The sequence below is a fragment of the Cetorhinus maximus genome, chromosome 6, assembly GCF_964194155.1.
Source record: "Cetorhinus maximus chromosome 6, sCetMax3.hap1.1, whole genome shotgun sequence".
Classification (NCBI taxonomy): domain Eukaryota; kingdom Metazoa; phylum Chordata; class Chondrichthyes; order Lamniformes; family Cetorhinidae; genus Cetorhinus; species Cetorhinus maximus.
The window spans coordinates 34,308,967-34,322,037 of NC_135884.1; the positions used below are offsets into that span (position 1 = coordinate 34,308,967).

The 13,071-nt window shown below is 40.5% G+C and overlaps 1 protein-coding gene across 3 annotated transcripts in view; it reads right to left on the reverse strand.

Annotated features, from left to right (window-relative positions):
* The window catches only part of dennd6a (DENN/MADD domain containing 6A), a 115,590-nt gene that overhangs the window by 56,522 nt on the left and 45,997 nt on the right, over positions 1 to 13,071 (reverse strand). For all 3 annotated transcript variants that reach the window (XR_013576828.1, XM_078543590.1, XM_078543589.1), the window contains 2 exons: positions 7,282 to 7,394; positions 489 to 569 (listed from right to left, as the gene is read on the reverse strand). Coding sequence is in view for 2 of the 3 variants with exons in the window: in XM_078543590.1 (XP_078399716.1) it covers positions 489 to 569; positions 7,282 to 7,394 (194 nt within the window). In the remaining variant the exon portion in view is untranslated. The remainder of the gene's footprint in view (positions 1 to 488; positions 570 to 7,281; positions 7,395 to 13,071) is intronic.

Genomic DNA, 13,071 nt, shown 5'->3' on the forward strand with positions numbered 1-13,071 from the left:
AGTAGAAAAAAATTAAATTTTCTTTACACACTTTACAACCTTCTGGAATCAACATGGGAGTTCAACAATTTCAGGTCATAGCCTCTGGCTCATTTTTCCATACACCAATTGTCAGTGATGATTCTGCTATTCCCATTTACACCTCCGCTGGACTCATCTTTTGTTTCTTTACTTGTCCCATTACCATCTCCTTTTGCCTTGCAACATCATTTTTTGTCATGTAATCTCTCCTACCTACCACCCTATTACAGACCTTCTTGTGTTCTTACACTCTCACCCCTCTTTCCCTGCCTTTGCACTTGTTTAAAACCTGTTACATCTAACATTTTCCAGTTCTGGTGAAAGGTCACTGGTCCCAAAGGTTAACTCTGTTTCTCTCTCACAGGTGCAGCGGGACTTGCTGAGTTGTTCCAGTATCTTCTGTTTTTATTCCACAAGATACTATTCTTATGAGCTTAAGAGAAACATAAGTCGAAGGAAACTTTTACCTTTTGAAAGTAGCCTCGTTTTAAGGTTTTGTCACGAACTTGTCTAAAATAAACATAGCCATAGTAATGGGCAGGATCTTTCTGTGAGAACAAAAGAAAATTAGGAGAATGATCTTATAGTAAGGTAAACTCATCAAAAAAGTTATTCCAGATTATTAGACATAATCAATTTACTTTGCTGTCATTCCTTCCCTTCCCCTCATTTGTCTTCGTGTGCCACTCATATTCTGGATCTACGGGGCCAAGCAAGAAAGCTTTGTCCTTTGCAGAACTAGGATGACTTCCTTTGCTGCCCCTCTGAAAGAAGCACTTCACTTTAACAGTGCAGCAGTGATTGGTAACTCATTGAAAGAAGATCTTGGCACATACCAACATTTTATCAAACAGCTTATTGGAAATCAACATGGTGCACCATCACAACATTCTCTCATCTGAAGGGTAACTATAATGCTCCTCAAACACTCAGTTGAACATTTGTTGAATCATTATTCTCAACTGAGTGCTGTTGTGAGGAAGTTTACTTTTTATAAAATTAAAAGTGTCTTCTCATTGGAGCAATGATATTTTAATTTCCTTTGATTTAATGCAGGAGGTTTTAGGCCAGGAGAGGGCCCAAGTTGCATATGTTCCCCAGAGTAAAAACTGTTGCCTACAATAGATCATAAGGCAGTATTTTGTGGTGCTCTGCAACTTGGAATATGACTGTCACAAGCCACAATTAAAATCATGAGGAAAAAAGCAATTCACAGAGAAATATTGCAATGCTGCCAGATGGATCTCTCACAAATACTGCTTTATATCAACAGAACACTTTATAGAAAATTGCATTTGCGACTAAACTGATATATCTCTGAAGTAGATAAAAATTCGGCAGATGTAGGCACATTCGTGTAGCTTCCTTATTCAGTGACTTCCCAAGAGCAGCCAGGCCATCAGAAGACGACTGACAGTGGAAGTTACGCACTTCCCCACAGGTTGAGTAGAAAAGTTAAAATTTTAGCCAAGGTACCTCAAAAAGACAATAAAACTTTTACAGTGACAATCCTCCATTACCTTCATGAGTCCCAAGACTCACGTTTGATCATTATGCAATAAATGCCAAATCACCCTAGAGACTACATAACTAATTTTTCAAGAAATGACGTAGGGTCAGATGATGTAGAATCTGTGTGAGTAGAGTTGAGGAACCGCAAAGGTAAAAAACCATAATGGGAGTTATGTACAGGCCTCCGAACAGTGATCAGGATGTGGGGCATGAGATACACCAGGAGATAGAAAAGACGTGTAAGAAAGGCAAGGTTACAGTGATCATGGGGGATTTCAATATGCAGGTAAATAGGGAAAATCAGGTTGGTAGTGGATCCCAAGAATTTGTGGAATGTCTACGAGATGGCTTTTTGGAGCAGCTTGTGGTGGAGTCCACTAGGGAACAGGCAATTCTAGATTTAGTGATGTGTAATGAGGCAGATTTGATAAGGGAGCTTAAGGTGAAGGAACCCTTAGGAGGAAGTGACCATAATATGATAGAATTTACCCTGCAATTTGAGAGGAAAAAGCTGGAATCAGATGTAACGGTATTACAGTTGAATAAAGGCAACTACAGAGGCATGAGGGAGGAGCTGGCCAGAATTGACTGGGAGATGAGCCAAGCAGGAAAGACAGTGGAACAGCAATGGCAGGAGTTTCTGGGAGTAATTTGGGAGACACAGCAAAAATTCATCCCTAGGAAGAAGAATCATACTAAAGGGAGGACGAGGCAACCATGACGGACTAGGGAAGTCAGGGACAGCATAAAAGCTAAAGAGAAAGCATACAATGCGGAGGAAGAGCAGTGGGAAACAATGGGATTGGAAAGCCTACAGAGACCAACAGAGGACAACTAAAAGAGAAATAAGGAGGGAGAAGATTAAATATGAGGGTAAACTAGCCAGTAATATAAAAGAAGATTGCAAAAGTTTTTTTAGATATATAAAGGGTAAGAGAGAGGCAAAAGTGGACATTGGGCCGCTGGAAAATGACGCTGAAGAGGTAGTAGTGGGGAACAAAGAAATGGGGGAGGAACTGAATAGGTACTTTGCGTCAGTCTTCACAGTGGAAGACACGAGTGACATCCCCAAAGTTCAAGAGAGTTGGGAGGCAGAAGTGAGTATGGTGGCCATTACCAAGGAGAAGGTGCTAGGAAAACTTAAAGGTCTGAAGGTGGATAAATCACCTGGACCAGATGGATTACACCCCAGAGTTCTGAAGGAGATAGCTGAAGAGATAGTGGAGATGTTAGTGGTGATCTTTCAGGAATCACTGGAGTCAGGGAGGGTCCCAGAGGACTGGAAAATCGCTAATGTAACCCCCCTGTTTAAGAAGGGAGCGAAGCAAAAGATGGGGAATTACAGGCCAATTAGCCTGACCTCGATTGTTGGTAAGATTTTAGAGTCCATTATTAAGGATGAGATTTCAGAATACTTGGAAGTGCATGGTAAAATTGGGCAAAGTCAGCATGGTTTCATCAAGGGGAGGTCATGCCTGACAAATCTGTTAGAATTCCTTGAGGAGGTAACGAGTAGGTTAGACAAAGGAGAGCCAATGGATGTTATCTACTTGGACTTCCAGAAGGCCTTTGACAAGGTGCCACACAGGAAGCTGCTCAGTAAGATAAGAGCCCATGGTGTTAGAGGCAAGGTACTAGCATGGATAGAAGATTGGCTGTCTGGCAGGAGGCAGAGAGTGGGGATAAGGGGGTCCTTCTCAGGATGGCGGCCGGTGACTAGTGGAGTTCCGCAGAGGTCAGTGTTGGGGCCACAACTTTTCACTTTATACATTAATGATCTAGATGAAGGAACTGAGGGCATCCTGGCTAAGTTTGCAGATGATACAAAGATAGGCGGAGGGACAGGTAGTATTGAGGAGGCGGGGAAGCTGCAGAAGGATTTGGACAGGTTAGGAGAATGGGCAAAGAAGTGGCAGATGGAATACAACGTGGGGAAGTGTGAGGTCATGCACTTTGGTAGGAAGAATAGAGGCATAGACTATTTTCTAAATGGGGAGACTTGGGAGTCCTAGTCCAGGATTCTCTTAAGATTAACTTGCAGGTTGAGTCGGTAGTTAGGAAGGCAAATGCAATGTTGGCATTTATTTCGAGAGGACTAGAATATAAAAGCAGGGATGTGCTGCTGAGGCTTTATAAGGCTCTGGTCAGACCACATTTAGAATATTGTGAGCAATTTTGGGCCCCGTATCTCAGGAAGGATGTTCTGGCCCTGGAGAGGGTCCAGAGGAGGTTCACGAGAATGATCCCAGGAATGAAAGGTTTAACATATGAGGAACGTTTGAGGACTCTGGGTCTATACTCGATGGAGTTTAGAAGGATGAGGGGGGATCTGATTGAAACTTACAGAATACTGAAAGGCCTGGATAGAGTGGACGTGGGGAAGGTGTTTCCATTCGTAGGAGAGGCTAGGACCCGAGGGCACAGCCTCAGAGTAAAGGGAAGACCTTTTAGAACAGAGATGAGGAGAAACTTCTTTAGCCAGAGAGTGGTGAATCTATGGAATTCATTGCCACAGAGGGCTGTGGAGGCCAGGTCATTGAGTGTATTTAAGACCGAGATAGATAGGTTCTTGATTGGTAAGGGGATCAAAGGTTACGGGGAGAAGGTGGGAGAATGGGGTTGAGAAACTTATCAGCCATGATTGAATGGCGGAGCAGACTCGATGGGCTGAATGGCCTAATTTCTGCTCCTATGTCTTATGGTCTTGTCTCATTTAATCTTCGGTTCACAGCTCCAAATATAATGCAGGAAATCAAAATCAACATATTCAGTAAATCCTCTACAACCAGGGGTTCCAGTTTTCAGTGTTTTTTTTCAGGTTTCTCTCATTTTCAGTGATTTTTTTCATAAGTAATTTGATCATTTTAATTGTCTCTCAGCAAGACTCCAACTAAGCATTTTACTCGTATTATCAGTGAAACTTACTGTATTGAAATAACAGCTTATTGTTTCTTGTTTGTCTCTCACATGCTGGTGCTCTGTTCCTTCAATGCCACATTGACTATAAAACACCTTCCTTTAGAGGTCAGAGGCAAAAGACGCGTCAAAAGATCCTCAGGCTCTGTCTGAATGGCTAACAGTTAAGTGACATTCAATCTTCATTCCACTACTCTACATGTAGGCCAGACTCGGTAAGGCAAGTTTCCTTCCCTAAACGACATTAGTGAACCAGATGGGTTTTTACTGACAATCAACAGTGGTTTCATCATTATGACTTTTAATTCCAGATTTTTTATTCAATTCAAATTCACCATCTGGGATTCGAATCCAGAGCATTACCCTGGGTATCTGGAGTATTAGTCCAGTGACAATACCACTTTGCCACCATCTCCCCATATGATCTATTATAGGCATCAGTATTTATTCCCCTACAGGTAATGTAGCAGAGGGTTGTTGCCATAGCAGATTGAACTTTGCCATAGCACCTTTGAATGCCATGAGGTAACAATGGCTACATGCTGTTTCAGAGTTTCTGATTTTTGTTTTACTATATATAAAATACAATAACAAATAACCAGCAGGAATTTCAAAAGGGAAAACCTTGTTTGACCAGCTTTATTGCATTTGTTTGAGGAGGTAACAGAAAGAGTACACAGTGATAATACAATAGATGTCATTTATCGGGATTTTTAAATGGCCTTCAATAAGGTGCTGCATTAAATAAGGTCAGAGAATGTGGAGTCGGGGACAAGTGGCAGAATGGAATGTGGGCTGGTTTCAAAAGAGAAAGCACAGAGTGACAGAAGGTGGGAATTGGTTTTCCATAAGGATCACTGCTGGGCCTGCCACTGCTTACAATTTATGTTAATGATTTTGAGTTTGGACTCAAAAACACCATTTCTAAATTTGCAAATGGCAACAAATTGGCAGGGAATTGGGGAATGGGGGTAGTCAAAATTGAAGCGGACTACAACAAATTACAGGAAAACATTAATAAGCATGCAGAATGGGCAAATAAGTGACAAATGAAGTTCAACATGTATAAATGTGACTTAGTACAATTTGTAAGAAGAACCGGGAGGTCAATTATTGCTTGGAAGATGCAATTCTAGGTGGGGTAGAGCAACAAAGGAATCTTGGAGCACAAATATACCAATCAGTAAACATTACGCCACAGGTCAGCAAGGCATAAAAAAGCAACCAATCACTAGGTTTTATTTTATTTTTTTTAAGAGGGATGGAATTGAAAAATAAGGAAGTTATGCTAAATCTGTATCAAACCTTGGTTAGGGCACACAAGAGTGTGCAGCATGCAGTTCTGGTTGCCATATTCTGAAGGCACTGGAGAGGGTGCAAAGAAGATTTACAGGGGTGACACCAGACATGCGTGGGTATACACATCAGGAAAGGCGTGACAAGCTGGGTCTCTTCTGTTGGAAAAAAGCTAAGGGGTGACTTAATCGAGGTCTTTAAAATTCTGAAAGGTTTGGATAGACTGGAAAGAGAGAGAATATTTCATCTAGTGGGGAAGAGCATAACTAGAGGCCATCAATATAAGATAGTCACCAAGAAATCCAGTAGGCAATTTAAAAGAAACCTCTTCACCCAAAGATTGATGAAGATTGATGAAGATTATGGTTGAAGCGAGTAGTATGGATGCATTTAAGGGGAAGCTAGACAAGCAATTAAGGGAGAAGGGAATAGATGGTTATGATGGTAGATTTAGAGGAAAAATGGGAGGAGGCTTGGGTGGAGCATAGAAACTGGCATGGTTGGGCAAAATGGTCTGTTTCTATGATGTATATTCTATGGAATCCTATGTAGAACAATTCCTTTCCTCACTGCAGAAATTTGGCTCACAGGACCATCATCTGCAAAGCATGATATGTAAGATTCAAAAGCAGCGAAGCCATCATTAATGAAAACATACAATTTATATAGTAATGTAGAAATTATTGAAAAGGTCTTCACAGAGGAGAAATGGGTGCTGAGGAGCAGTGGAACAAATAGGAGAGATGATAAAATCATAATCAAAAAGATGGTTTTCCAATTGAGAAGAGTAATAGCAAGGCATGAGGGTTTAAGCAAAAAGGTCCAGAGAGGAAGATCACGGTATCTGATGGCTTTTCTACTGATGGTGAAGTGGAAGGAGACAGCCATTGCAAAGGATGTCACAGAATCAAAGACAAGGCTGCAGAGGTAAGGTGGGCAAGACTATGGAAGGATTTGTACATGAGCATGAATAAGTTAAATTTATTAGGCGGTTCAGCGAGGAAGGTACAAAGGGTAAGAAAGCCTTAGAACAGAATAGGTGTACAGGTCTGGATGTGTTTTTGAGGGATGTAGTTCAGGAAGTTGTTACAATGGGCATTGGAGAAGTCTAATCTAGAGGTAACAAAAGTGGAAACAGACTGTCAGCAGTGCTGGATGTGGAGGGACGCATAGCCTGTAAAAAATTTTGGTACTTTCCAATTCACCCTCCCACTTGGGAAGCATCCAGCCTACATTTGCTGCTTTCCCAAAAGGAAACTTAAGAATTCATTGAAAATGGATCTGTGCGAGCGAACTGGCATTGTACCACTGTTCAGCACAATTAGGTCAAATATCAAGACAACCATGTCATTACTTTGGCTCAGGTTTCATTGGATTTTAACTTTAGTGACATCTGAAAGGCAACATGCATGTTCCACTGTTTTATCTATTATAGATTGTGATGTGTTATCCACCAATTGTTATTGTTATTTTTAAAAAGAAAGAGTAACCAAAAGCTCTACAATTACATTGATGGTGATTGGAAATTTTTCTAACCTTCAAATAAACAGGAGCATCTCTATCATATTGGTCCAACAGGCAATCAAGGGAGTTCCTCCTATTAGGTGACTGGCGAATTCTGAAACAAAACTGTGTGTCTCCAAGGCAACCTATTAAACAGATGACAACAGAATTTTTATATTTTGGCTGAGTTACAATTTCTACATGATTATTCTATCCTGCTTGCTGTTACGCTTGTACTAAAATCTTACAAGCTAACCAGTCACCTCACTTGTGCATAAATTACCTCCAAGTGATGGTGCTCTGGTTTTCTGCTCGATATAGACATTAAGTTTAAGCATGAGAAAATGGATGAGAATTGAGAAATGAGACTGGTTATTTTCTATAAACTGATGTACAAAGAAAAAAACTTTTACTTCAGATGTCATGCTTAAGTAACGACAACATGGAAGCAGACTCTCTCCATTTTGATTGCATAACCAATACGTTCCATTATGAACAGAACTATTTACTAATGTTTTATAATACCAGCTATAGTGTGAGCTAAAATCAATGTGTGCAAAATTTGTAATACAACGGAAGCGCAACTCATCTCCAATTTCAATGATAGATGAAGAAACGGATCGTTCTTGCACTGATCTGATCTTGTTACCTCCACCACCGAAGGTGGAGGTAACTAATGGACAGATTTCAACAAAACTTGGTACACAGATAGAGTATGGCCCAAGGAAGAACTGATTGTTTTTTGGCAAGATGTGGACTTGGATGCTGGAATCTTTTAAAGGATCATTAACATTGGGAGATAGGGCGAATAGACCTTTTTTTTTTAAAAGAAGAATGTTGTTAGTTATTTATTGTCAGAGCATCGTAGGTTGTCTCAGCTACTGCAATGGAATTTGTCACAGCTGTCAACATGAGAGTATAGTTTTCAGAGCAGATGGTTGGATTTGGATTGGCCTGAAGCTTCTTCAGCTAGCTGGAAGCTCTTAATAAAAAGATTTATTTTTTCAGCTTTGTCATTACATAGCATCAACCAGGCAGGGAAAAGCCTCACGGAAGAGCTGCATAATTGTAATACCTAAGTTAACAAAGTGTAGTGGAAGTATGTGCGTGACTGAGTGCCCTCTTCGTTGTAATTGTAGGTATCATCAAAAGTAATTGCATAATTATCAGAAACCAAGCAAATTGCAAACTATTTCTGATAAAAATTAATGATGTTTTGTAAATCTGACTGGGATTGTCAATGTTGAAAAGCCAGACATAAAAGCTTTTCTTCAAATACACCATTGCACTCATCATTCTTGCAGTTTGAGTATCTTAAAAATGAAGAGTGATCTCCTCTATATTAAACTATATAGGTCCAGTTATGATTGTTCAGAATGTTGTTCAGTATTAGCTCAAGTAATATAAATCTAATTAGACATGAACATAGGGCTTTGGAGGCAGGAGTAAGTTATTTGGCCCTTCCAGCATGCTCTGCCAATCAATAGGATCATGGCTGATCTGTTTGTGGTCTCAGCTCCACTTTCCTGCCTGCCCCCCATAACCCTCGACTCCCTTGTCTCTCAAAAATCAATCTAACTCAGCCTTGAATAAATTTAAAGACACAGTCTCCACTACTTTCTGGGGAAGAGAATTCTACAGACCAATGATTCAGAGGAAACATTTCTCCTCATCTGTCTTAAAAGGTAGACCTCCTAACCTATGTCCCCCAGTTTTAGCCTCCCCCTCAAACGGAAACATCCTCCCAGCATCGATCCTACCTATCTGATCAAATCCCCTCAATAAGATCACTTCTCCTTCTTCAAAACCCCAATGGGTATAGGCCCAACCTGTTCAGCCTTTTTTCATAGGTTAAGCCCTTCATCCCAGGAATGAATCAAGTAAACCTTCTCTGGACTGCTTCCAAATGAGTATAATGATTCTAATAACTTGTTACATTTATTAAGTTACGTGCAAAATATTACAAACTAATGAAATGAAATATTTCAACATCTTTAACTCTGACTTGTAGCAACATGTAAAATGTATGTAATATTTCTTTATAGACAAATGACCAAATTCTTAAGCTGTGAATCATAAACATGCTCAGGCAAAAATTACAAAAGCATTTTAATGAGAAGAGAACTTGGATTTGCATGTTTTCAGTTATTCCACATTTGACTAAAATAAGAACCTTATTATGGCATTCTCATTTTATGTGCAGTAAAAATCTAATTATCCATAATTATTTTTAAGCGTCTTGCGTGTGAAAGTACATCAACTGGATGTAGTGTTTTAGGGTACTGGAGTCTCACAGACCAAGCAGGTCATACAACTAGAGACCAACAGTCTTGAACCTATCAAGTCCCAGCACACAGCAGCAAAATAATTGTTACTGGACACATAATCCAGAAGCCTGGACTAATGAGATGAGAGTTCAAATTCTACCATGGTAGCAGAAAAAAAAAATTCAAATAATTAAATAAAATCTAGAATAAAAAGCTTAGTTTCAGTGATAGTGATCACGAAACTACCAGATTGTTATAAAAACCCATCGAATTCAGTAAGTTCTTAGGAAAGGAAATCTGCTATCCTTACCCGGTTTAGCCTAAGTGTGACTCCAGACCCACAGCGATATGGTTTGAGCCTTAATTGTCCTCTGAAATGGAGAAACAGCCCACTTCGTTGTTAGGATTGGGCAATAAACACTGGCCTTACCAGTGACACTGACATCCCATGAATGGATAAAATAAAGACCCTGCAACTAGGAACCAAATCTGCCTTGGCTGTTCACAGAACTGAATTTAGCCATGAAGGAGCTCTGTAGATGTATACTTGGATGCAAATTCTATCTTCCAAGACTAATTATTGTTATGTGAAAACTGGCAGCAGTGCACACAATAGATATATTAAGTTTGGAAAGTTTCTCGGTCTCCTGGTCTAATGGACCGTATATGCAGTTTAAAAGCTGACTTTACACTGGGATGAATTATATTACGGCCAACATGACATCACAGCAGGGCCATATTACCCGTGAAAGGTAGTCAACATTTTGCAGCCTCACGTCAACAATAAAAACTGACGTTTATCTATCATCCCTCATTAATAGAGTATGTCATTTTACAGTAAGAAGCAAAACGATCTGTGGTCACCAAACATATGAAAGAAGGGAGAACCAAAGGAGGGGATGGGAAAACCTGTGGGAAGGTTGGAGAGGAGATTTTTTAAAAAGGTGCTTTTGAAAACTGGGTGGGAGGTGGCAAAGTGGTAGAGACTGGGTAGAAAATTCCCGAAAGTAAAAATTTAATGGTTTATTGAGATGGAACAGGAAGCATGAGGGATCAGCAGTTAGAATTAAGCAGAGTGGAGACTGCAAACAGGGACTTGGGCCAAGCGGAGACACAATGGAGTTCTGAGGAAATGGGAATGTGGGACATAGAGTGGGTGAAATGGGGTCATATCTCCTCTTTGTCTCCTCCATAGTCAACAGGATCCTCAAACATGAACATCGCATTTCCTGCACTTCTGCACTGCCTCCCAGAACTACAAGAGGGTTTCCCCCCTCACTGTCTCTGCTAAATATTTATTGTTGTGCATGATCTATTCTTCTCAATGCATGGTACCATTATATCTTTTTGTGTAGCAAGGGGGCAACTGAGTGGTCCATGCAGAACCTTTCAGGTTGCTGTGTATGCAGCTTAGAGAACATGGATTTCCTTATCCTCAAGTTCAACCTCATCAGCCCGCATATTCAATAGATCATCCTCCTCTATCCCCATCACTTACAGAGTGATGCGACTACAAAACACATAGCCCTTTCCTCTTTCAGCATTCCAAAGGAACCATTCCCTCCAAGACATCCTGGTCCACTCTCAACACCATACCCCCTCATTCTTCCTACAGCACCTTACCATGCAAGTGCAGGGGAGGCAACACATGTCCTTTTACCTCCTCCCTTCCAATTGTCCAGAATCTGAAATTGTCCTTCCAGGTAAAATAATGATTTATATGAAACAAAAACAGAAAATGCTGAAAAAACTCAGCAAGTCTGACAGCATCTGTGGAGGGTAAAACAGAGCCAACGTTTCGAGTCCGTATGACTCTTCTTCAGAAGAGTCTCTGAAGATTCTGAAGAAGTCATATGGGCTCGAAACTTTGGCTCTACCATCAGATGCCGTCAGACCTGCTGAGTTTTTCCAGCATTTTCTGTTTTTATTTCAGATTTCCAGCATCCGCAGTATTTTGCTTTTATCTTAATTAGTTATGTGTACTTCTTTCAATCTATATTCACTGCTCATGATGCAGTCTCCTCTACACTGGGGAGACCAAACGCAGACTGGGTGATTGCTTTGCTGAACATCTCCGTTCAGACGATAAGCATCACCTGAGCTTCCAGTTGTTTCCAGCTGTTTTAATTCTCTGTCCTGCTCTCACGTAAACCTCTCTGTCCTTGGCCTCATACACTGTTCCAATTAAACTCAATGGATACTTGTGAAGTAGCACCTCATCTTTCATTTAGGCATTTTACAGTCTTCCAGGCTCAACACTGAATTCAACAATTTCAATTCAATTCATAATCACTGTCCCATTTTTTCCCCCAGAGAGCAGGTGTCGGTAATGATTCTGCTGTTGTCATTTACAGACCCATAATTTGTTTTGTTTTACTTGCCCAATTACAACCCCCTTTTGCTTTCTACCTTATCTCTCCTGTCACTTAATGACTGCTGTCTTGCACCCGATCACAGATCTACCCTTTTGTTCTTTCCTCCCCTCCCACTTTCCCTGGCTCTGTGTAAATTCGGTTACATCTGTAACATTTATTAGTTCTGATGAAAGGTCATCAACCTAAAATATTAATTGTTTCTCTCTGCACAGATACAGCTGCACCTGCTGAATATTTCCAGCATTTTCTATTTATATTCCCCACTCCCTTTCATTCCTCCTCTACCACTTCCTTTACCTGGCCACCCGTTCTCTGCCTTGATTTAGCTCCTCGCCCAACCTCGAATTCTGCTTGAATTGAATTTTGTGCTTAGTCTTGGCTCTAACAAAAAAGGTGGAGTAACAAACCACAAAGTTATTTTTTTGTCCGAATGTGACTTCACTCCTGAGCTTCAGCTTATTGCCTAAAAGGTAAGTGAACTTCACTGGAGACATGATCCTGAATGCAACTTATTTTTGTAAAGTTCTTAGATAATCCAGTGAATTAAATGAACCATTACGAAGCTAAACATAGACAAAAAGGTGTCATTTTTGCCACATCTACTGGCAAAATTTATTAAAATAGTGCGGCTAATAGCATGTCTTTAAAAATATAATTTATGATCGAGTGGAATGATAGCTTCCATTTTTTTAATATAAATATAATTACTGGCTGATGGCCATAGGTCCTCTAGTACCTTGACCCAAATGGTATTCCGCAGAGGCAAGCTTGGAGCTGTCAGGGTAATCAATCAGGGCATCATAAACAAGCCCAATCCTACTTCATGTAATGTGCAGAAATGTGTCCAAAAGTTTTACATAGAATCATAGAAAATAAGAGGAGTAGGTCATTTGGCCCCTTGAGTCTGCTCCACCATTCAATACGATCATGGCTGATCCTCCATCTCAACGCCGTACTCTTGCACACTCCACATACCCCTTGACACCTTTAGGGTCCGGAAATCTATTTCCTTCTCAAATATATTCAGTGACTTGGCCTCCACAGCCTTCTGTGGTAGAGAATTCCATAGGTTCACCACCCTCTGAGTGAAGAGGTTTCTCCTCATCTCAGTCCTAAATAGCCTATCCCATATCCTAAGACTATGACCCCTTATTCTAGGCCCCCAGCCAGAGGAAATATCA